Raw genomic sequence first — 26,259 nt, 5'->3', positions numbered from 1 at the left:
AGTATTTTGGTTTTATTTGGCACCTAACATAAAAGTGCCAAAATAAAACACACAAAAAATAAAATTTCACAAAAAATGAAAATTATGAAAGATTTCATACATCACAAGTTAAACATTGTGATCAATAATCATGCATAAACATAATAGTTGAACATTTTGTAACAGTTTAACAATTATCTTTCTTAATACATTTTGTAATTGTAAATCAACATGTTATTGTAACACTTGAATTAATGAAATGTAAACTTTAACTGATATATCCATTGATATGATCTATTAATTAATTAATAATATTTATTACATTATGATCTATTAATTAATTCTTTCTAGTTATTTTCACAATGATGATTGTCATTCAATTTATCATGCTTGTTCTATCCTGGGACATAATATATTGACATTAGTAATCCTCTTCCCAGTTCTATCTAAGATTATACGTTTAATAAAATTAACAAATTTGATATGTCAAACTTTGGATTAAATAGTCTACCATAGCTTATTACGCAATGAATTCTGTTATGCCAAAATAAAAATACAGTAGACATATTTATTTAAAGCTCCAAAATTTGACACCAAAATTTTAGCACTAACAAGCCAAAACATCCCTGCACTAAAAAAATCCAATTTACAGCATCCTAATTTCTGACACGTTAGAATTGCTCAAAATGAGCAGTGAAGTAAAGTCCATGGGTAAACTAGAAGCTTTCAACAACTGCTTACCCTGACAACAAAAAGTTGTCAGTTTGCTGCTGTCCTAAAGCTTGTTGATTCTATCTGCAGTAATATTTGTTCCACAAAAGAATAAAGATATGACTTTCCAAACACTTCTTTAAGAAATTATGTTGTTGGTTTGTTTTCTCATAGAAATATAAATCAGCAAAATTCTCTTTGATATGTATAATATCTCTTTTGAGGCTTCTCTGCTTACAATTGAAAAATCATCATGTAGTTAAGGAGCATTCTCAACAAAGAGGAGTTGCGCTAAAGTATTACAAAATCATGTGATTTTTACTTTGTGTGAAAATAATTTAAAAGGTATGTTTGAAATAACTATGTTTGATAGCGTGTCAAGAGTACCTTTGATAATATCTGTTTGATAGTGTGTCAAGTGGACCTTTGATAATATCTGTTTGATAGTGTGTCAAGTGGACCTTTGATAATATCTGTTTATATATATTCAAATTTCTTTTAGCTGGGACATTTAAGAGCTGACAATGTTGTAGACTGTTGTAGACAAATAAGGTAATGAATGCCCTTTACAGTCAGGCGTCAATCGGTCATTTTTGACGTCAAATTGGTTAAAATTTTACCGTGATTCATCAGAGGTCTCAAATAATTGTCGTTACCGGTATTTTTATCGTCTTGAAGAAAGTCTTCATTTTATTGTCATGTACCAAAAATTACCGTTAACATCATTTGGCAAGATTTTTTACCGTTATTCATCATGAAGGTACCCCCATTACCACCCTCACAAATATCTACTGTTGTAAACATTATTTTTGACCCCTTGATGTTTTGTTTTTTTCTATTTGAGTCATTGAGTTGCTGACGAAACTTGTGTAAAAAATTCTGTATCCTTGGTTGTTGTTTCATTGTATCGTCTCCTTTCATACCCAACTAATACAATACACCTTATCGCTATTTATGCCAATCGGGATGAGTTCTAAAATTACACAACTTTTTCAAACCAGTTAAAGCTATCTGGGGCCTTGTTCAAACAATATATTGTGCATAAAACTTTTCATAGAGACATGTTTAAACCATCGTAAACACATCAAACAAAGCATTTTTAATGACTTTAATTTGTCTTTTAAGAATTGCTTTATAAACTTTCAAAATTTGAAAATGTTCACTTTCCAAACTTTTTTCTCCCTCAGCTCATTGCTTATGACCTTCGTTAGTGTGATATTTGACCCAAACAAGAAGTTGCCTAAATGACTGTTTTTTTTCTGGAAAGGACTAAATAGTGATAAGGTGTATTTCAGAAACAACTGCTGACCAAATTAACTCACCAAATGTGAACAAAAATCAAGTTCATATAGTTTTTTTTTCATGATCAAACTACAATACATAAGTTGATATTTTTTCCATGTCACTGTTCACGTATGACCCGATGAGGCATTATTTCTATCCATTTAATGTTTGATTGCAAGCTATTTTCAACAACATTAAAAAAAATAATATAGAAGAAATCACAAGTTTGTAAATGTAGGCCAGTATCTGCAATATAAATGATTTTTGAAAAAAAAGATCCAATAAGAAACTATCTTGACAACCCTGGCCAGGAACTATACTGCCTAAAGAAAGCTTTCATCTCCCACTGGCACATTTTTCAACAATTATGAATATAGTTCCTGTCATGCCTTCAAACTTTTCCAGGTGCACAGATTTGTGCTCTTTGTTGTTTAAATGTGGCCATATTTTTCAATTCCTTCTGACTAACCTTAACATATTTAAAGATCATCAACTATAATCAAGTGTATATATACTATATGACATCGTGATATGGGAACCACTGCACCACATCAGTTCTGCCAACTTTTAATAATGCAAATGCGTGAGATTTGGACAAAATAGTAAAGATCAAAAAGAAAAAAACAATAGATCAAAGGAAAATGCCGCCAAATAAGCATGAAAATGCGTGAGTCTGAGACTTGGCAGCCCTGCCACATGATGGGAACACTATCTCATTTGTGAGGATATCCTCTAGAACCTTCAGATCCTGTTTGTAAAAATTACAATTACTTTGACTATGAATCAACAGTACAATACTTTTTGTGGAATTCCAATAAGAATCCTTTTATCAAAGGAACCAAAGTAGTTTTAGGTGGACTTCTCTCTTGACGGCATTTCCCGGGGTTTTGATTCGGAAAGCCTCGGGTCTTTTCGAGCACATGTCACGTGTCAGTCGAATACACCCTCATTCTCCTGAAACATTTCTAACTCTAGTTGAAATGAAAGCCATAAGAAAGGTCGAATTCGGTCCCAAGTTAAAAATAAAAGAAAACACTTTTTTTTCACGGGAGAAACACGTTTTCATCTTGAATATAAAAAATAAAAAAAAACTTTTACTATTTTTTCAATAACATACAGAAACAAAATTTTGTTATGTTTATTAAAACATGTTGTTTTTATTTTATTTTATCTTATTTATTTTTTAAATTTACTACTTTTCATATAAACAAAACTACATACGTAGTGCAAGTGACATAAACTTCAGCAATTGAAGCCGGGTGTTTCACTTCTCCCGCACTTCTGGTCAAAACATTTTTTTCCAAGAATTGAAATCCATGGAAGATTTAGATTTTTAAGACCAAGGCCCCCCTCAAAACAACGAATGGCCGGTGCCTCGTGTCGGAATTTACTGTGGTCCATATAGTTTCGACTAAATTGATAGTTAACTGGTACATAACTCAGAAATAAAGACCAGATATGGGACCTGAGACTACTATAACACATATATGTTATAGTAGCCTCAGATAGGGAGGACCAACATGTGTAAAAAAAGGTTACTATCAATATGTACCCGGTAAAGTAATACGCGTGACAGACAGACTAGAAACATTAAGAATTTACAGTTGCACATGAATTGCATGTTTGTCCTGCGGTTATAACCTTGTGTTAAACCAAGTTGCGAGATGACGGTTGTCTTGCATGATGGATGTGTAGAATAAATTGGAGATAAAAGAATGGGACACCTTATAGGGCAATTTGTCAAATGATAGCTTAGGATCTACAGAATATGAACGCTTCCAACAGAATTGGTACAAACCCTTCAGTATAGAAATAACACTTATAAATAAAACCTGATCCAAATTGAAAAACCGAGATTTAAAAACGAAACAGTTAAACACACATGAAAGAGGTCACTTCATGGAGGACGTCAAACGTCATATTGGTCGTCGAAAGAAACGTAGACAAAGCATCAAAGACGTTACTTTTCAATCAAAACATTGTATTTCTTCAGATTAACTTGTAGCATTTAAAAAACTACAGTGATACTAGTGTTAAAAGTATAAGTGTTTTTTTTAGTGTACGTCATTTTGCCGTCAAGTGCTTGAACATCAAAAGATTTTCGAGTATCAGGAAAATGAGGAAGTCGTGTTTAAAAAAACAAGGCTCATAAAATGCAATACATAACCTTTCTACGAACTTAACAGTTGTGTATTATAGTAAAACAGACACGGAATATATTGCATTTTTATTTTTATATTTTTACCTGCTGCCAAACATTATTAAAGTCATTACAAAGAGGGTCTCGGTAGGGAAGAGGAGATGCGCTAACCAAGCCAGGTTGTGAGAAAAAATATTGGATATTCTTTTTATCTTTAATCACATTTCTGATAAATAATCAAGGTAAATCGATCTATATCCAATCTAATTAAAATACAGATCCTGCATGTGTCTAAGCTTTCGCGTAATACATGATCATACATTGTAATGTTGTTGTTTTTTTAACTGACGGATCAAGAGAAACGTCTTTGCAGTACACTATGCTTGGTCCCAATCCCAAGGAAACTGCGATGTCGGTTCCGGCCATACAAAAGTTAACGGGAAAATGTAGCAAACAGAATAAACTCCATCCAGATTGATGCACGCTGTAATGAAGTGCAAGCCCTTTTACAGTGATATGCAAACACATTAGAGTTATCCCGCTTATGTCTGTATTACATTAATTTACAAGTACGATGGCTCCTGCAAATAGATTTTTTTTAATACGAAAAAAAAGTATTTTTGGTCCATTAGAGTAGATTCTTCAAAGGTATCTAATGAGTGAGCTCGACCTGATACATTTTCATCTTTCAAATGTTCAACCTGTTCATTCGCGCATGTAGAAAATGTTGATGCTACAGACAGCTAAAACATCTTTGATCATTCTCCATCAGCCATAAAGTACATTTTTCATTTTAAGAGAATGCATCCGCATAACATTTTCAGCCAAAAACTTAGCGATCGACCCGAAAACCTTTTCCACCGACCCAATAAATTACCGAATAAAAATAAGAAAGGTAATTTTCTTGAAAATAACGAACCGAACTTTGTCAGCAGACGATTTCCATCTGTGTAAACAGACAATGATAACAAAATAGTATGTTTGTGCAATCATTACTGGCAAGTGCATGGCTATGTAGGAATCAAGATGGCTCATCTCTTCTGACTGTAACCTCATAAACTGCATCCTCTGATGAAAGATACGAATATAGCTGACATAAAACATACAGGTTATGTGCTTTCGTGTTCTATATTCGTGACATTTTGTTAACCAACTTATCAGTATGCAAAGAAGGAGGGGGCCATTTTGAGTTCCCTACCAGTCCAAATAAAACGCAAGAAATCCTATTTGTTAATGCATGTATAACTGGAATTTGGTAATATTTATTTAGATATGAAAAGAAAGGATACCGGGTTGGTGTATGTGGGACAAAATATTTTGAAATTTAGTTAATATCTCGAAGATAAGGCTTTTTAATGCTGTTTTCGTATGATCTGAAGAGTAACTTGAACACAGCTTGTACCAGTTTTGTATTACATGTATAATTTTTAATTGGCTGTCCCCATTGCAATGAAGGATCAGCTACATTTGTCCAACATTCAAGATGACCGCCGTGAAATTGTAAAGTTTTATAGGATTACAAAATGATTTTCTTCCAAACACTACAAATCTGTATACGTGACCCAAGGAATTAGGATAATTCCAAGCATGACTAGTTAGGCGACACTGGTGTAAGAGTCGGGGTCCGAAGCTGGGGCAGTAGTGTTGCCTCCTACTTTTTGGACAAAATATTTGATTGGAAATTAAATAGGACACTGACTAAATTTTATAGATGATAGAAAAGTCTGTTTCTAATTTCAGAAGTTTGTATTTCCTACCCCAACACACTTTTCAATCTACTCCTACGACACTTGACGATTCAATCGATGAAATCTTGATAAAAATGACCAACGTTGAAATGGCAAGACAAAAAAATACCGTGGCACCTTCGCATGTTTCGCATTTTTGGTAAATTTTAGGGAATAAAATTGAGAATGGAAATGAGGAATATGTCAAAGAGACAACAACCCGACCAAAGAACAGACAACAGCCGAAGGCCACCAATGGGTCTTCAATGCAGCGAGAAAATCCCGCACCCGGAGGTGGTCCCCAGCTGGCCCCTAAATAAAATTGTGTGCTAGTTCAGTAAAAATGGACGTCACACTAAACTCCAAAATATGTAAATGAACTAAGATTAAAAAACATACTAGACTAACAAAGGCCAGAGGCTCCTGACTTGGGACAGGCGCAAACAAGCGGCGGGGTTAAACATGTTTTGTGAGATCTCAACCCTCCCCCTATACCTCTAGCCAATGTAAAATAAAGAAACACATAGCAATACGCACAGTAAAACTCAGTTTAAAAGAAGTCCGAGTCCGATGTCAGAATAGGTAACAAAAGAAACTAAGCAAAATGACAATGATACATAAATGAACAAAGGACTACTAGCAGTTACTGACATGCCAGCTCCATACCTCAATTAAACTGATTGAAAGATTATGTCTTCATCATATGAAAATCAAGTGCAATCCCTCCCGTTAGGGGTTTAGTATCGTACCATCATAAAATATATGAGAAGAAAATAACCCGTATCATGCCAACAACTGGTTTTAGAATAAAATGTGTTTATTTCCGATGCAAAGACCCTATGAGTGAATCATACATACTACTAAGAGCCTCCCTTGGCTAGATTTGTCAAAACAAAAAGTTACCGGTCCATTTTCAAAAGACTTGTCATGAATCACGGAGCCGCAAAGATTTTTTGTTTCTAATTCAAGTTACTGATCTTCCTGTTTTAGATGATAGGTTTAATTTTAAATTGAACAAAAACTGTAGTTTAATGGTTGACTGGTGCAACGTCTGTTGTATGGAATTAATCAGAGAATCCGCTTCATCACAAGTGTTTCAGGCGGTGGTAAATGAGGGGAAAAATACTGCGAACAATTGCTGTTACAGAAAGCATATCAATCAACTATCGGTAATTATACCTAAATAACTCATTACCAGAGAGTGCAATGCAGTCCTCGATCTTGCAAATCGTCAAAAGACGGTTTGCAGACGATCACCTTCATCGCACTCGCGCGCGCGCATTCAGTCAATGTTTACTCTAAAAGTAATTTTAACGAAGTTTATCAAGAACATGATATAAAAAGGCTTTAAAGGAGGTCTAAAGGAGCGGTGTTTCTTAAAGAACATTGTTTAACATCTGAGATAATAATCGACTCCAAAACACAATTGACAAAGGCAGCTGCCAGTCTCTTTACATAAAACTTCACGCTGTCTTGTAACAGTATGATAACTCACCTTTTTACTTTTATATTACAAATTATTACCTTAATGTTGTATCCAGATGTAAGCCTCGTTTGTATCAATAATTTTATGGTTAATTTTCATCTTTATTGCTTACTTTACCTCCTCTCGTAATTATTGGTCTTTCAAAAATATTACATCTAATGATATTTTTATCTTCACTTGATAAATCAGGTTATTTGTATTGAAAAAATCCCCTGTGTGATAATATGGATGAAGATCATTCGGGGTTCGGTAATCATGACTGATCTCACGATAAAACAGTATCAAAGGAAGAAAACTAGAGGCTCACTTCATTGAAATCGAATGAACGAATACGGCTATCAATACCCATAGCTATCATCAGCCCAGTAGCCAACACTTCGATACTTTAAAATACGGATATCGTTTGATTGAGATGATATCGAACTTTGAAATTATTTCTTATAAAGGAGTATATCTCCGTCTCTGATTCCATCTCCTGATTTGGCTATACTATATTTCATATTTGGTTTGATCAGCTCCTCAACGTTTGTATCATGTTAGGGCTTTTCAAATATGTTGTCCTCTATCATCACTGATCAGGCATTAATTGTCGAAAAGCGCATCTGGTCTGAGACTACCATACTGTGTTATAGCAGTATCAGACCTGGTACCGTTGAATTGGTACCATCAATATTATGATATTTATAAATTAGAAGATGTGGTATGATTCATTTCATTTCGTTAACAGTTGACTGTAATTAAAAATGAACATCTATAGAGGACAGTATATAGCCTTCAACAATGAACAGACAACCATGCCGCATATATCAAGCTATAAATCGCTCGATTTGTGAAGAAAATTTCACAAAAGACACCAACTGCTGTGACACGAACGCCAATGATTTCAATAGACTGTATAATTTAAAAAAAAATAAGAGTTCCCTTTCTTGAAACAGGCTAATATATACACCAAAGTTTGTGTTACAAAAAACCGGTTTCTATTAAATCTCCTTACGGACCAGGCAACCTTTAATCTTGTTTCAAGATTGTTGTGTTTTTAAACGATTCTTTTGTTTTTTTTTTAGTTGAGACTGCAATTACATTGAAAATCGTCATGTCACTGTGAAGCTGGCTCAAAACATTCACGCACTGGCAATCGGAAAGAGTCTGTTTGCGTTCGTGATTGCACAAAGCCGGGTATAAGGTCAGGGTGCGATCAACAGCAGTTTAATAATCCTGTTAAGAAAGATGCATAGTAACGCAGGCATAAAACTTCTATTACCAGAAATGCAGTTGCTTGGTGCATGTACCCACCCCCTTTTTTGTCTTTGTTTAATTTTTGTAAAGTAAATATTCTTCGATTTTTAAAACTTATTTCATCTATTCAATGTATTCTTGCTTTTATTCGTATTCACCACCCTCCTCCCCCCTAAAAAAAGGAAAAGATAAAAAGCCGGGGCTCTATGCACTAAACTTCTCAGAACATGACAGATTATGTGCGCGGTCTTTAACTCCACTGATTGTTTTTCGTTGGTGTTAATAAATTTCTTATTATAAAACAGTTTTGTAGTTTCTCGTCTCGTTTCTTTAACTGTTTGTTATATGGATTAGCATGAGGTATTGGCAGAAGGCTGTTTGTCTAGTCGTTGGTCATAAACCTTTTCAAAAGTTTCCCCATGCAATAACTATATAGGCAATTTGAATTAAAACAAATATACTGTTGAAGAATTCTTTTTGAGATAACTGCATGTAAAAGTATAGCGATTGGTTATACCGTATTTAAAAAAAGAACGTGGGGGTACAAAAAATAGGATGAGCCTTCACAGAAAACAAACACTTGGAATTTCTCAGACTCTTATATAAAATGGGCTCTGGATGGTTTTATATATATATCCTTTTTAAATGGAACACATTGTGAGAAATAGTATATGAACAAAAGGATGTATTAAGGAACAATAGCCGCTCTAAGTATTCGGTAAACAGGCTCGGATTTGTAGTTCCTGAGAAAAATAATACGAAGAACATTTCATGGGACGGACGGTCGAAACGGTGGTCAACAAAAAAACCTTCAGAGCGTGACAAAACAATTCTAAAACACGAAACATTTCTAAAACACGATCACTGGTGTCAACGTGACGATGGAGAACACACGTCGAATGTCCACACACACTTTTTTATATATAAAAACCACACATTGTATATGCAAATTTAATCATAACCTGATATGTTTTTATTCGAAAAATATAAAATCCAAATTTTATTTTGACTGAGGGCTCAGACTCAAGCTATGTTGTCGCCCCTGTTGCAACGGTTAACCAACATTTTTTATGGGTGTAATAAGACACTTTTTTTTATATAAGAGGCTATTTCTGTCGGGGTTTCTGTTTCATAGGGAGAGAGAATTTTTAACCATTTTACTAGCAGATAATATAAACTAAGGATATATATGTGGTATGATTGTCAAGTAGACAACTATCCACCACAGACCGAATATCGTAGACGGCACTAGTACCCGAAAATGTAAGTAAGGATAAGGTACCCGTAAACCCACTCCCGAACATCGGGTTTCGGTTGAAGTGCTTATCTAAATTACATTTTGGGGTTAGTACTCCTTAAATTATATGGAATCTTTTTTTATTAAAAATATACATATAACTACATTCTATATTAGGGTGTTGGTGTGGGGCGATTTCAAGAAGGCGTTCATAATCAATGAAAATAAACTTGATATGTGAAAAAATAATGGATTTTCCACCAACTTGTTATGCAAGTAAATGTTTATGAAAAGCATATGTTTTTTTTTTTTTTTTTTTTTTTTTTTTTATCGGAAAACAATTTTTCTAACTCGCTACGCATGACATAAATATTTGTTAATACTCGTCTCTTTGACAAACGGACCCGCGACAACTCACACTCGGCTCGTCACAGTTACGTTGTATTATTGTTAAGTTTGTGATCCGCTCGTTGACATTGCGGGCGGCGGCACATTCTGAGAAGCGGGGCGGTGTTGACAAAACCCACCAACTGATGTTTTCCCGGAATTGGCATTTGACGCAGCGGCCCTATAATGCTCGTTCAGCCTCGTCAGTGTACACGGAGTTAAAATCCCGACAGAGGTAGAGGAAAACGATTATAGACATTTGTTTTTAAATTAAACCTCCTTTCTTTTGTTCACCTTTAATTTCGATGAAATATCGGCTGGTGAGTGTTGATTGAATTCAGATGTTAAGAAAAACTCGGATTATCAAACAATGTATAGGAGCATATATTTATAATAAAAACAAATTACGATTATGCAATAGACATGCAACTACCTATACGGCTAATCAAACTTAAAAAAAGATTTTGATTATATTTGCTGAATGATATGAATAAATAATAATAAACTAGAAATCAATGTATATAAAAACTGAATCGAAACATAGTTTACTGTATACAACATGGAAGTGTTATATCTATTTAGAACATGCAGAACGGCATCAATTGACTTAAGAAAAATAATCACATTAATTGATAATTAATTAATTAATAACATGAGTCAATAAATGATCAATCTAGCGGTTACATACCTTCACACCTGCGTTCTCCTCCGTGCACACTGGAAATGATAAACTATACCATATGGTCAAAAGTGTACAAAACAGATGGTAACAGATTAACGCAGTAACACTGTAGTTTTTTTAACAATCATCTCATAGCTACAATTACCTAGAGATAATATATCTCCATATACCTGGCAAATATCGCAGGGGGTCCATTTTTCATGAAATGAGATGTCAAAAATTTTGTCTGTTGTATCTCGAAAGACGTTTATCTTCCGTGCCATATAAGATTTGTAGTTTTGTGGTTGGAGATCGCAATTTGTTGGGGTTATATGGGTAACTTCACCTCAGATAAGAAGATATTGTATCTAATATTTTGAAAGGATCAACATTGACACTCTTGTTGTCTCATTGCAGTATAGATGCGGTAGAAAGTCGTATATGCGTGAAATATTCGCCACTGGATGTCAACTAGTCACAGACGGGTTGATTGCTGGTGATTTTTGCTGATAACAGTCTCAATGCAGTATCAAAGCAGTTTAGAGGTAATCAACCTGACCACAAATATTCACAGATGCAGAACCAGGATTTTGAAAAGAGGGGGAAAAGGGAGGGGGTTGGACCAGGGTCCCCCAAACTAGGCAACATTTGGAGTGGAAGTGTAAAATGTCTGCATTAACCATAAATGTAGCTCCATAAATGAGGGTAGGGGGGGCTCCTTAAATCTACCTGATTCACAATGAAATAACTCACTAGTGATTTTAAGCTTGTATTTTCACTCACAATGACCAAAATAAACTGTGAAGAAATCATTACAAAAAGTAACTTTTAGCTTTTCACCACATTTACTAAGAAATATTCACCAGAAAAAGTGACTCTTATCCTATCCCTCACTATCACAATAATCAATGTGAAAAAATGCAAACAAAAGCCATGTTTCACTTGAATACCATATGCATGTGCACTGAAGATATATACGAGCCCATTTTAAGTAAGAACTACTGGTATATGTCTAAATAATGATAATGATATTAAAATATTTGGTCATCTGTTGTTTTCATATACAGCAAACCACTTCATCATGTGGGGTTAGTGGAGGCTGGGTTTAAGTTATAAATCCAACTTCACCATCATTGTGGGACAGCCTGTTTAAACTGATATTGAGTCATTGGTTGATGTCTCATTGGTGTATACCTCACATTTCCTTTTATTCATTCATGAATGCTTTCAACCAGGTAATAAAAAAGTTCATTAAGTCATCATGAGAAAAGAAAAAAAAAAACCAATTATGACAGACAACAAGCAACAAACAACCATAGAATAACAGACTCCTGACTTTGGACAGGCATATATAGAATGTGGCGAGGTTAAACATATTTGTGAGCACTCAACTCTCCCCAAAACTCTTCATAGATTGTCTTTGATGATCCCATCATCATGTATCTTAATTTTTTTGCCTTTGGTAAATTGATGCCTATGGTTTGAAAGTCTCTAATCCCTTGCTTGGCTTTGGCTTTACTTTTTTGTCTTTTTTATAGCTCTCATCTTTTTAATAAGCTTTGGATTTTCAAATATTTTGGCCTTGAGCATCACTGAAGAGACATTGATTGTCGAAATGCGCATCTGGTGCAGCAAAATTGGTACCGTTTATATTATTACATTTATTCACAACTTTTTTTATACAAATGGGCAATTCACAGCTTGTATAAGGTATTGTTACCTGTCTATTGTTAAAGACCTTTAAGTTGACCTTTGTTTTTTCTGTGTCATTGGGCTGCTGTATAATTAACATATATTCAACAATTCTTTTATTTATTTTACCTTCAAACAGATCAAACTGAAATTTCATCTTTGCAGCTACATGCCAAAAATCAGATAACCTTGAGAAACAGTTCAAACTTGTGGTAAAAAAGCAATTTTCATTATTTTTTTTTGAGTTTAGGGGTCTAAAGTATGTTAAATTGTTTTTCGTTAAACTCATTCACAACTTTTTAAGAACGGACAATTTAGAGCTTGGTATGTTATTTACTGGTAGACAGACAACTGCCTATTGTGGAAGACTGTATTTTGCTTTCTGTATGTCTTGGTTATTTTTGTTGTAAGGTTTCTGTCTCTTTGATGTTTACCCAACATCTTCTTTTAATAAAAAATAGCGTAACAGTAATGAAGAACAAAACTCAACTCATCTGTATGTCATCACTTTGCAACTACAAACCATAAGCCAATTCAATATTTTCAAGAACAACAATCCAGTGTGGAAAACTGCTGAATTTTGGTGGGGCCAAAAAAAGGGTAAACTATCTCTGCCATGGCCACTTGGAAGAGATGTGTACAAAAACATGACAGGAAATTTCGATTAAGGCTTAAATAAGAAAGACAATTCTGCCTATAAAACTGTATTAGAACAAACTTCAAAATACAATCACATCTTCTTTCTAGGCAAAAAATCACTTATGATGCATGACAATTTACTACAGCAAGCAATATTGTGAGAGTCAGAACATCAGAAAATATCACATTAATATTTAACAAATTATAAAAAAATAGTCATCATTATATCAGGTTTTATAGATTTAATATTTTTTTAAAGTGGACTTCAAAATTTAAAGTTGTACTAGTCAGTTATCTACCCTTAACCAAAGGCAGATAATAAATTGTCTCCCTTTAAATAAAAAAAAAAAATCGAATTTTCTTCCCTAGGTGACTTGGTAAACTAAAGGTACACTACTAACAAATGTATATCTCATCTTTTAAATATATAAAGATACTGAATGTGTGTAAGTTAAATCTTTTGTCAGTGTTTCATATTGAGTAAAATAAAAAAATAAATAATGAAAATTGTGAGGCACTATTGTTCCCTTTGTATCACTAGTGGGACTGTATTCAAATCTAAAGCAGTTTCAGATGATCTGATTCAACTTTTCAAGCAAATGTTACATGATAAAGACCTATTGAGATAAGAAATAAGCATCTACATAAACGCTTCTTAAAAAAATCCATACTATTTTGTATAACCCATATTTCAAATAAAATCTTGAATTCATCAAATTAAAAGACTCATTGTTTATAACCAAAATCCAACTTTTTACAATTTCTTGTCAATTGAAAGCCAAATAGAAATATATTGACAATATTAATTTGGAATAGGCCATCTATATTGATATAGCCTAATTGATAAACAGATGATTAAAAATATAAAATACATCAAATTCTGTTTGTTTCCCCCTGAATGTAAGAATACATACCAGACCCATAAAATGATAGGACTTTGAATATAATTTACCTTTAAAACATGTTTACCTCTGATATTGTTTTAATGTATGTGTGAAATGACCAATATTCTTTGACAGACACACCTCTGCAAGTTAAAAGACAAAATACCCCCCCCAAAAAAAAAACAATTCAAACAAACGAAATTTCTAGCTTGCTATTGACACAACTGGGATTAACCGGTAATACAAAACAAAGGACGGGTAAAGTGATTTCTAAATATAAGCCAAGCAAGTGTCAACATTTCTGAATGGTTGACTAAAAATTGGGGTAGGGCCTGATACTGTATATATATATATATATGTATATATGCATATGAAGGGCATACAGGAACTACCTACTTAAGAGGGTAATATACCCACTTTGTCTCTAAGACAAATACAATGATATTTACAGTGGTACAGTATACACAAGCAAGCGTATATGTATGTTGTGAATTCTAAAGATCAAAAGTTGACCTTGACCACCAGGGGGTCAAACTTATAATTGAAATTTTAACAAATAATCAATAAACAATATTTAGTATGCTTTGCACCAAGGAAATATATAATAGTAACATAGATCATTGGCTTTGCACTAAATCATTTTTTTATCACTAAATTATCTGTGTTTCCTCTTTTGAAAATGTTTTTGTTTAGAATTCAATACATACTTTGTATACATGTATATGTTTACATACATGAGAAATATACAAGATGTCACAATTCAATGTCATAGTACAAATATAAATATAAATATATACATGTGAATAAATGATTTTTCATACATAAATAAACACTCATTAGAATTAATTTTACGAGTTTGATTGTAAAACATGCATGATAAAATAATACTTCTGTGCATTTCAAAGATAAAATTTTGGAACTATTTGACCCATGCATGCAAAATTAATTATTAAACTTAAGTTTTGAACATGATTGTGAATACATCAAATTACAAATATTATAAATTCAAAATTGTCAATTTTGTCTTTTATATTTATCCTTACTGGCTTTAGGATATGAATTAAGTATATACTTGTAAGTTTGTTGAAAATAAATTTTAGATAATACCTTAAAAAAAGAGGAATTTAAACCTTTTCATTAGCATCCATATTTTTTACCATTATGCTTTTACTAACATATAAGATGACAAAAATTGAATTAAGAAAAATATAGGAATGTTTAAACCATGGAGTAAATGCAAAAAACACAGACAAAACTCATGGAATAAGTGCCATTGTAAAAACAAATATTATTATTTAGAAACGAATCTGAAAATGATGCTATATTTCATTCCTGCATAAGTTTAAATTGGGCAATTCTTGACCATAAAATGACAGGCAAGATTGTCTATGTTGTGTACTTTTATAGATATCTTAATCATTTCCTTTCTAGCATCATCTTCATAGTTACAAGTATAGACAATGTAACAGTCTAGTGAAATTTAAGGGAAGACATCAGTAAAGGGCCATAACTCTTTAAAAATCACTGGTATGTTTGTGTTAGCCATTTTCATAAATACATACTAAGCTTCTAAATAAAAAAGATTATTTTAATTCTGCTTCACATGAATGCTTAAAAGCATTGATGAAACTGACTATTATAAACACTTCCCTGATCTAAAGGGTTATCTCCCTGAATTAAAATCCCTCCCCTTTAGGAAAAAGAAGTTTATTTTACAATGGTTTGTAGCAGGATTCTATGATTTGATTCTGTCCGAACAGTAGGGGAAACTGGTAACAATTCAAGGCCAATATTTAACATAATCACAGATGAATTTAATAACAATAAAAATGTAATAACCATTGGATATGTGAATTGAGCAATTTATTTGTAATAAATATAATAGAGTAACGAAACTTTTAACAAAAATGAAATGAGTAAAAATATGTGTATTTTTTTCGTCCTTTTTTCTTTCATAATATGTAATTTTACAAGGATTTCTTCTACAAATCCATACTTTTTTGTCTTTAACTAAAAAAAAACCATGAAATTGTTTTACAGATTCTGAAAGGCAGAGAAAATGTTTATTATGCTGAATGAAGATCTAAATTTATTTGCTGCAGTTGATAATCCCCCTAAAGTGCCAATTAATTCAATAATATACAAATGTTGGGAGATATAAGTCTATGTATGGTACTAATTTTTTTGGAATATGATAATTTTATATACAGTTAGCACTTTCAACATGGGTCCTGAGTTCAACACTGGACGGTTACAAATGATATATGACACGGAATGTACATAGTATGAGCAAAAACAAAACAATAAAATATATATATAAAAACTAGTGACAAAACTATTCCCAAAAGGCAACACAATCATGTTCACATAATTTGTTGGTAAATTAAAAGGTTTGGCTCCTTAACCATGTAGAGTAAGGGAGATAATTTAAGCTTGGAAAAATAGTTATCTCCCTTCACTAATTTGTTCAGGATAGACAATTAAAGCTGTTACACCAATATGTGTAATGAAAATGATTCAGTCGGTTAAGATATTTCTCCCTTATCACCTCCTGCCTCTAATTGGGTATGGACAGAAAAAAGCAAAGGAAAAAAATTCAGCTTCAAAACTGGAATAAAAAAATATGAAAACTCATCTTTTCTCAATTAAGCTAGTATAGTCACAGTATTTTCCAATTTTATTGTAAATAACCAAATATTCTCATTCTGAATTCCTGTCACCACAAAACTTGTGACTAAAATTCAGGATTGGTCTTGTATAAATTTATAACGGGAACAGTTTTGTCATCTAGCACTAAGTGTGCATCAGCCACATAATAATATAATTAATGACTTTTGATGAGGTGGATACTAAGAATTATTAACCAAATATATCATACTTACAGAGGCCAAAGGACGAGTTTAACATAATTTATTTTTGGGTTTTTAAACTTTGTATCCATCTAATAAAAGTCATTTATTTTATAAGAGTAAGCCAACATTTCACATTTCACAGAAGTATAAACAAAATCAAAACATGTTATAATGAAATATTTTTTATAAAAACATGGATTTCTTTCATCAACATATAGTGGGAATGTGCCATTACTAATATGAAAAGATATTGGCAAACTCTTATGAAGACAAAAATATAGATCTTTTTATTAGCTTTGTTTGTTTTACTAATAAAATCAGTATATTTGTTCTTCCAAGTCAAGATGTTTTTGACTCGATTCAATTTTCATAAAGATATTGTCAATTTTCAAATCAACTTTTATAATTGTAATTTATCTAACTTTACTTCAACAATGCTTTATTCCATTTAACATTATATTCATAAAATTTTAATATAAAACAATCAATCTTTCACCAAAAAAAAAAAACATACAAAATTTTTCACTGTTGTCTAAATGATGATATACACTTTGAATTTATTTGTATAATGTCCATTTCAAGCAATAATTGCAGTAATCTCTTCTGTGTGGATGGTAAAATTGTAATTTGAGCATTTTCAGCATTCAATTTCAATTATCTTGTACTTCCATCTCAATAATGGACGAAAACATTAGCGCTGTTATCTATGTTTTAAACAATAATCAATCGTAATTTAAGAATACAATAAAAAAAAAAAAAAAATATCAGAAACATTAAGACACACAAGAAAAACAACAAATTTAGAAAAGCTACCAAAATTGAATAAAATTTCCCATTTCATTAATATTTGATTGTCTAGTTAAGAGAAATAAAAAGAAAAAAAGTAAAGACAGAAAATGATAAAAATAAAGGAGCAAAAGAATAAAAAGAAAAAGGTTCAATCTTAACAGTTTCTGATATTTTAATAATACAATTCTTTATCAACCTCCTTTTTCCCTCCTCCCCCCAAAAAATTAAAAATTAAAAAGAAAACTTAAAACGTATTTATAAATTTCCCTTTAAATAATTTAAATAATTCCTTTATTCCTCAATTTCAATTAAAATAAAAATTCCAAAGGAAAAGAAAAGAAAACCCTCAATAACCCAATAGAGAAATTGAACCCAAAAAGAAACAACCTGGTCCCCAAAATAAAAACAAAAATAAATATAATTCAATATAAACAACAAAAAATAAAATATTCTTTCACCGTCATAACATGTAGTAAAAAAATACTTCATCTGTATAACAAATCGTGCAATAAATATAAAAGATATAATGAAGTCTCTTCGTTAAAAAACGGAGATTTGTCATGTGACTAAATAATTTTACTTCACTCAAAAACCAAGTGAAGTGGGTCATATATAGATTTAAAATTAAGCATTAAATGCAAAGGTCACTTAATATAACAATAAAACAATAACATTCCCTAAAATAATACTCAATATTTGAGCCTTTGTCATCAAAAATATTCGTTGAATTCAAGCAACATGGCAGTTATTGGGACATAAAAATTAGTTTTCCATGTATCATTAGGGTTGTCCCCCTTGTTGTGATAATTGCACATTAGTAAGGGAAAAAAAAACAAAACAAAAACAAAACAACTCATAAGTTTACAAACAAGAATTTGGAATGTGTGTAAAGATTCAGTGAGGTTTTCTTTAAATTGAAATCCCCTCAACCTGTTTTGACACAGCCCCCAACTCCATGTTGACTCTCATATTCTTCATTAATTGTTTATGCCACATGCTTATGTGTCTAGTCATCGGCATGATGTTGAAAATAGCAGCTAGTCTTTCATCAGGGTTTATACCTTGTTCTGAAAGAAATAAGATCACAAATAACTTTACATCACAATTATTTAGCCTTCATTTGAAAACTGGTCATCTCTTATTTTCAGAGTTTTGCCGATACTTTTATTCAGACTTGTAGAAATATCTAAGAGTTAAGATCATTCTTGTGAACTATTTTTCTTTATCCCATTCACATCTTGCTTGAATTCCTTCTTGATTGCTAGGCCTTGTATTATTCAGCATTACTAATAATGTGTGTTTATAATATTTGAAATCCCTATGTAAAGTATTAAAAATAAATGGAGAATGTGTCTATGGGACACAGATGATGCACCCGCTTGCATATAACGTTATAAAGGGGCATAACTCTAGAACGGTAAAAGTGACGCCACCCAAATTCAAACTTGATCTGTGTTTTGTGGTAATAATCATTGTGTATAAGTTTCATAACATTTGGTTGAGGCAATCTAAAGTTAGAGAACAGAAATAAATTTTGAGACGTATGGGCAGATGGATGTACAGAGGGACAAGTGTAACCTCAGCTGCGGCGGAGGGGGCATAAAAAACCAATGTTAAATGATTTTAAAAAAAAAAAATTTCTCACAAAACTGTTGAATTGAATGCTCCACATTTATAAAATTTCATAGAATTTATTTGATTTCAGACATAGAAGCCAAATAATGTTTTAAAGACCCCGGATCTGATACCAAATGTTTGTGAATTTCATGGTTAAATCAAGACTTCATGCAAGCTTTCCTCAATGCATGCACATTTGTGCCCACAGTATTTTTTAACCAAAGTGTGGCTACCACAAGAAACCATAAATTTAAGGAATGGAAAATGTACATTAACCAATGAAAGTATTTTCACAGTACTTACCAGCGATATGTTGCTGGAGAAGGTAGATTAGGTGTCGTCTGACTGATTCGACTGATTCTGGATCTTTCAAGAACATCAAATCTGAAATATATAAAAAAACAAATTAGGTTAAAAGACAGTTTGTCTATGTATTACTATAAATTTGTATGCCCTGTCAAATGATACTAATCTATGTGTACGTCGGTTAATATTTATATCAGGTTTAAGTTTTGTTTTAATGTAGCTTGTGGTCACATGTTCATTATGAAGCGAATTGGCGATTATGTAACCAAATCTGACCACAGGAAAAAATGTATTGTAAATTATGAAATTTTGTGATGTTTTCATTACTCTGAATATTGTGTACCGTAATATTGGAATGTGTTTAGCAGAAATAAAAATATGATTTTAATTTAAATAGCATTATTTGGATTCAGCATTTTCTGAAACTATTGTTACTTATCTTGCAGTTTTGTCCATTGTCCAATAATTAATGCCAGCAAAAGATTCTGAACTAAAAATATATACCTTTTTGTGAATTTTTGTGGTGATAAACCTAACCTGTATCGAAACAGTTTGGTTCTTAAGTCAAGGAAAGTTCTACTTACTACCAAAAAAAATTCTGAACAGTTACAAGAATATATGTATACACATGGACAGTTTTTGTTGGTAATAAACCTACATAATCCTTTGATTGAGTTAAGCTATTTCAGTTGATATTTTATAGTGTGTCTTTCTATGTTGTGATGTTACACTATTGTTTCAGAAAAAGGGTGAAGGTTTGGTACCATTAAAAAATTTAAACCTGCTGCATTTGTTTGCACGTGTCCTAAGTCAGGAATCTGATGTTCAGTAGTTGTCGTTTGTTGATGTGGTTCATAAGTGTTTCTCGTTTTTTATATAGATTAGACCGTTGGTTTTCCCGTTTGAATGGTTTTACACTAGTAATTTTTGGGGCCCTTTATAGCGTACTGTTCGGTGCGAGCCAAGGCTCCTTGTTGAAGACCGTACTTTGACCTATAATGGTTTACTTTTATAAATTTTGACTTGGATGGAGAGTTGTCTCATTGGCACTCATACCACATCTTCTTATATCTATAATCCCTTACCTGCACTGAAACAGCTTAGTGCTAAAGTCAAGGAAAGTTCTACTGGTGAAAGTTCTAGCTTGTTGATGACTTCTCCGGCCTGTAAAAGATGTAGTTTGAACAAATACATTGGATTCTCAGGGCTCACTGTAAAATTCCAAAAGTTCTGGAACTTCTTCTGTTGCTTGTTATACCATTCTGTTGAACACAAGATTAGAGCAGCTTGGAAAGAGGCCAACTGACAAAGGTCTTGTTTGTCTTCATGATCAAGCTGCATAAACCCTGAAAATATATTCAAAACATTTCACGAATTTGTTTGAAATAATTTACATATAAAATTTTGCATCAGCCAAAATTCAACCAGAAAATACAATAACAGCCAATGTAACATTTTTCTCAAAAGTGCCAAGTTCAGAAATGGTGTTGCATAATGTAGTTACTTTTTTGGAATTTCTAATTGATCCACCATGAGACTGCTAAATTATATTTTGAAGGAGAATTCTATTTGAATTTCTAAAATTGGTCCTTTTAGATTTGTATTTTAGTTCACACATGCTCTGTTCAGGTTGAATAGTAGAATCTTTTTTTGTTTAATATGTCTTGTTTGAGATCAATTGATACTTCTGGCGTGCATATATTTTTGTCTTGGAAGTTTCAAATAATGGAACATTATTATTTACACAACTGTGCTTTGGCATCATACATAATAAAACTTGGTTTAACCTACCGCTTAAAAATACAATATTAACCATAGTCCTAAGTCGAAGCATGTTAAATAATTAGGCTAGAAGAAATTCTCTTAAAGTCTAAATCTAAATAAATAGAAATAGAAAGATGAAGCCGGCCTGTGGGCTGTTAAAATTTGGGTTACATTCCATTGGAAAGTTTCTGAAAAAACGAACTGATATAATACCCTCCTTTGGAGTAGGGGTATAAAACATAAACAATTGATTTATATAATCACCTGGAATTTGCATACAGAAGTCTACATAAGCTTTGTTATTTCTGATGATACGTTCTTGTATGTGCTGCCAATGAGCCTTCTCTTTTCCCATTTTTGGCCAATGTTCCTCCTGAAACAAATTAAAATATAGATCTGAATGATTGTCGACTAATTTCTCTGCCCCAGCAAACACAGCTACTGTCATATAATAAGTAATAGATCACTGTTCTATTAGAAATATTTGATCCTGAAAATTAATAAATAGCGTGAAACTGAAGACTCAATACAGAGATTTTAAACCCTATTCAATTATAAATAGGATATCCTCAACTTATTTTATAACTGACTCAGAGCAGACCACTCTTTGCTCTAACTACTAAAAGCTGCATGCTTAGCAGAGAAGCTGCAAATACCAAATTTCAAATCTTTGGTTTGACTCAGCTGGGGTTCAAACACATGACATCTTGCACTTGAGGCAAGCAAGTTTAAGTTAGAAGAAATGCAGTAAGTGTAGAAAAAAGTAAGTCTGGTTTTATTGCATTCTATAGTTTGATTTTCCTTATCTTTTCTCCTTTTGTAATTTATTAACTTGCTTATTATTCTTGTTGATAAACTCAGCATCAAAAACAAAAATGCCATTATCCTATAAGTAAGACAATTTCCTGCCGTCACTTTTTGGATCATTTATACAATTTCATGTTTAAAGTCGTGTCCAAAATATTTAAAGACATTGCTCAGATATAATGTAAATTCAAAAATTTATGACATGTTTTCATTATAAAAATTGCAATGGATTAGGCAAAAATAACAACTGGCATTTAAATTAGGATAAATGATTTGTATGAAGTATTTACTGAAATCACAATAACTAATCATGCATTTTTGACCTTTCTTCAAAAATCACAATACAAGTAATAAACGCAAGCAAAGATTTCTGAATTAACAGTTATGTGTATTACAGATAACAGTAACGCTATTATCAAATTTGTAAACATGTTTACATAACCTACCAGTTTTGAAGAATTCCAGTCTCTTGATTCGTCATAGAAAACTCTCATATTGGAGTATGCAGTCAGAATGTGTTTAATGACGGCGTGGTCCTCTTCTGCCATTCTGCTCATTGGATCGAAAGGAAACTTCTGTTTCCAATAGCTCTGAGTGGATTGTAAACTGTAACTCTCACAGGTGAAGTCTGAAGATTGTGGCATATATGTGTTGGTATTATTTCCATACCCACACGACCGATCAAAATGGTCGTAATTTTTCCTCTTATTTCTTGCGGGATAATCCGTTGAATCGTGACTGTCATCACTACTACTATATAAACAATCATTGTTTCTGTAAGGTGAGGATGAATTAAGTGTACAATTGATTACCTCCGTTGTAAGTTGGTCCCTTGTGACGTAAGCTCCGTTGTTTGGAGTTGGTGTTTCGTTTATTGATCCGATGCATTTGATAAACATTTGATTGATTTGATGTTGAGAATCAGGGTTAATGTGGACCATATCATGTGACATGTTGTTTCCGTGATTGAATTGTGTGTGACCTTGTGTGGACGGCATAGTGTATCCACCGTGTTGAGGATATTCGGCAGCCATAGATGGATGATATGTATCTGGACTGTGACATCCTGGGGAAGGAGTGTTGTAGTTGTGTGGACTGTGGCATGATCCTGGAGATGGTGTGCTGTAACTGTGAGGACTATGACAGTTTGTCTGTGGGGAATGAGGCTGTTGATAATACTGTGGACTGTGGGAGTTGGGGTAGTATGCACTTTGGTTTGGCTGAGGATACTGTGGTTGGTATGGTGAATTTGGTCCTGAATTCTGTTGATAATTGTCTGATGCCTGTTGGAAGTTGTTGCATGTGTTGACCATGAGTGGTGTGTTTCCCATACTACACTGTGGTGTCTGATATAAACAGTTACTATCTCTGAAAACAGGTTGAGGCTGACTTCGACTGGCCTGGTCCATTTGTATGAAATTAAGGATGTCATCCATATCGTCCTCTATGAGTAATGGATTGTCCTGCTGATGCGAGGTCGTCGTGGCATGGACGGGCTGGCATTGGGATGACATGATGGTGTTTGAAGACACAGGCCAGGAGGAGGTTTGGGCAGATGATACCCAATTATACGTAGTCTGTTCTTCTGTTTTAAGATTCATGAAGGATGTTGTGGACAGAACTGGTCTGCTGTTGGTCATCTCCGACTGAATCTGACAACTTGGTGGTGGACATGTTGTCTCGGTCTTCACAGGCTGGTTAGCCATCATATATTTGTGAAACAATGGTTCATTGACAGGTGATAGCTGTGGTGAAGTATGGACGGAGATAGGAGATCCTTGGGGAGACAACTCCGGACTACGACGATCACTAAATGATGGTGAATGTGAAGGGGACTGTTGTGGAGAATCTCCATCTGACTTTTTTGGCCGACCCATCTTGATGGCTGAAATGAAACGATAAAAAATTTACTATAAATTCAGAAATCATTGTGTGCATTCATTATTGCAACTCTTGAAGGAGGGAAAAAAATGCTAGATAAATTATTATTGCGATTTCAGGAACATCTGCATACAAATGTATGTATCAGAAATCCGATAGAGAGTTCTAATTATTGTGAAACTCACACAGTCACATTATTCACATTAATAAAAACCTTGCAATAATTGATGAATTTACAGTATTTCGATTCATAACATCATGATTTTCATGGTCTCAGGAAAAGTTGGTATTTTGTTCATCATTTCATTCTAATTTGCTTCTATCAAAGCTACCAGGAGTGCATTCAAAACTTCTATATTGTGTAACTTCCTCTACATAAATTAATATCTGGTAAATCAACAAAACTATAGCAAACACCTTCAATGCTTTCAAAAACTTCTATCTCCGTTACACTTTTAGTGAAATATCTTACAATTATCAAATAAGTGGAAGCACTGAATTTGCATGCATAGACTTATCTCCCCTACTCTGCTATTGACAGATCTTTTTTTTATGTGGAACACTGAATACATTTACTTATCTCCCCTCCTACATATTGACCACATTTATACAGTTACTATACCTTCTCTCGACATTCCAGCGCTGATACATTTCTGGTAACGACAATAACGGCAATTATTTCTGTTTCTTGGGTTTATCTGACATGATTTCTCTCCCTTACAATTGTATCCCTGGTTTTCCACCAGTCCTCTTCGGAAAAATTTCTGTAATTAAATAAGTATTATTTTACTTTTACTAGTAAAGAAAACAATAGTATTATTATTTTTGCAATTCTAAATACTCCAGACTGTTAATGGCTGTATATTTTTCATTTATCTGTGGACCCAAATTAGATTTGTGTGAAACAAGAATATGTTCATAGTACACGAATGCCCCACTCGCACTATCATTTTCTATGTTCAGTGGACCGTGAAATTGGGGTCAAAACTCTAATTTGGCATTAAAATTAGAAATATCATATCATAGGGAACATGTGTTCTAAGTTTCAAGTTGATTGGACTTCAACTATATCAAAAACTACTTTGACCAAAAACTTTAACCTGAAGCGGGACAGACCGACGGACAAACAGACCGAAAAACATAATGCCCCTAGGTGGAGCATAATAAATCATTCAATCCACTCATTTGTTAAGTAATGTAGGATTCACTGATTTTAAATATTACATGATTTGTTTCACATTTTGTCATCCTTTGGTCTCTTCCAGCTTAATATATGGTTTTGAAGGCCTTACAGTGACCTGCAGTTGTTTACATCCTAATCCTGTGTGTGGCCTTTTGTTTGGTTATTGTCTCATTGGCAATCATACCACATCGTCTTATTTTCATTTGAGTTATTTTTGATAAAATTTAAATATTTTACCAAAATGACACTTTTTACATACCTGTATCCAAAGCATGAAATCTGTCAGTTTCTACTTGTTAATGAAAGTAGAATGAAAAACTTTTAAGATATAATAACTGAAATGTCAATTAACTTATTGTTTGGTTGCTGTCTCTTTAATGTTTACCCCACATCTCCTTTTCCCTATATTATGATAAGCATTAATGTTTCAATATGCATAGGTATACCATATACCATGTGTGAAAGTAAACTTTGACCTAATGTTAATTTCCTTATTTTTGTGGATACACATTTTCGTTGATTTAGTTCAAATTGTGTAATGGTGGGTCCTTCATTTCTTGGATTTTAATGATTTCTGCACAGTGTATGGGATATATTTATTTTGTTAAATACTTATTTAACATTTACCCATAGAATTGACGAAAGTCAATACCCGATAAATACATATAAATCTACAGTACTATAATCATTATAAGATTTATCGAAGTTGACTACATCATTCTCCATTTTGAAAATGTGTGAACTCAGGGTCAAAGTTCAAGTACAAATATTCACCTTGCAACCTTCACATGTGTTCACTCCAAAATGTATTCCATTGGCAATATCACCACAAACTTTACATAACACTTGCCCTTCAGCTGGCTGGACGGTTTCTGGCTTTTCTGAAAAGTAAATGGTATACATGAATATAGAAAATATTGACAGAATAGTAAATACAACTTTGTGTAATACTGTTTGCATTACTTTATTGCATTTGTGACTATAACCAGTGGAACTA

At 32.9% G+C, this 26,259-nt stretch overlaps 2 protein-coding genes across 4 annotated transcripts in view; both read right to left on the bottom strand.

Moving 5' to 3' along the window:
* LOC127698847 (kinesin-like protein KIF26A) overlaps positions 1 to 10,913 on the bottom strand; it is a 132,313-nt gene extending 121,400 nt beyond the window's left edge. The window contains exon 1 of one of the 2 annotated variants that reach the window (XM_052202530.1): positions 10,876 to 10,913. The gene's annotated coding sequence lies outside the window, so the exon portion shown is untranslated. Of the gene's footprint in view, positions 1 to 100; positions 137 to 10,875 lie in introns of those variants that run through there. The other variant, XM_052202531.1, reaches the window with a different exon arrangement.
* Positions 10,914 to 13,228: 2,315 nt separating this feature from the next.
* Positions 13,229 to 26,259, bottom strand: part of LOC127698853 (uncharacterized) — a 66,484-nt gene continuing 53,453 nt past the window's right edge. For both annotated transcript variants that reach the window (XM_052202548.1, XM_052202549.1), the window contains 7 exons: positions 26,037 to 26,143; positions 24,702 to 24,843; positions 22,645 to 24,083; positions 21,656 to 21,764; positions 20,713 to 20,973; positions 19,625 to 19,705; positions 13,229 to 18,771 (listed from right to left, as the gene is read on the bottom strand). In XM_052202548.1, the coding sequence (XP_052058508.1) occupies positions 18,614 to 18,771; positions 19,625 to 19,705; positions 20,713 to 20,973; positions 21,656 to 21,764; positions 22,645 to 24,083; positions 24,702 to 24,843; positions 26,037 to 26,143 (2,297 nt within the window). In that variant the 3' untranslated portion in view covers positions 13,229 to 18,613. The remainder of the gene's footprint in view (positions 18,772 to 19,624; positions 19,706 to 20,712; positions 20,974 to 21,655; positions 21,765 to 22,644; positions 24,084 to 24,701; positions 24,844 to 26,036; positions 26,144 to 26,259) is intronic.

This window comes from Mytilus californianus, unplaced genomic scaffold (genome assembly GCF_021869535.1).
Source record: "Mytilus californianus isolate M0D057914Y unplaced genomic scaffold, xbMytCali1.0.p SCAF_4, whole genome shotgun sequence".
Lineage (NCBI taxonomy): Eukaryota > Metazoa > Mollusca > Bivalvia > Mytilida > Mytilidae > Mytilus > Mytilus californianus.
This window is presented reverse-complemented; position numbering and strand designations above follow the sequence as displayed.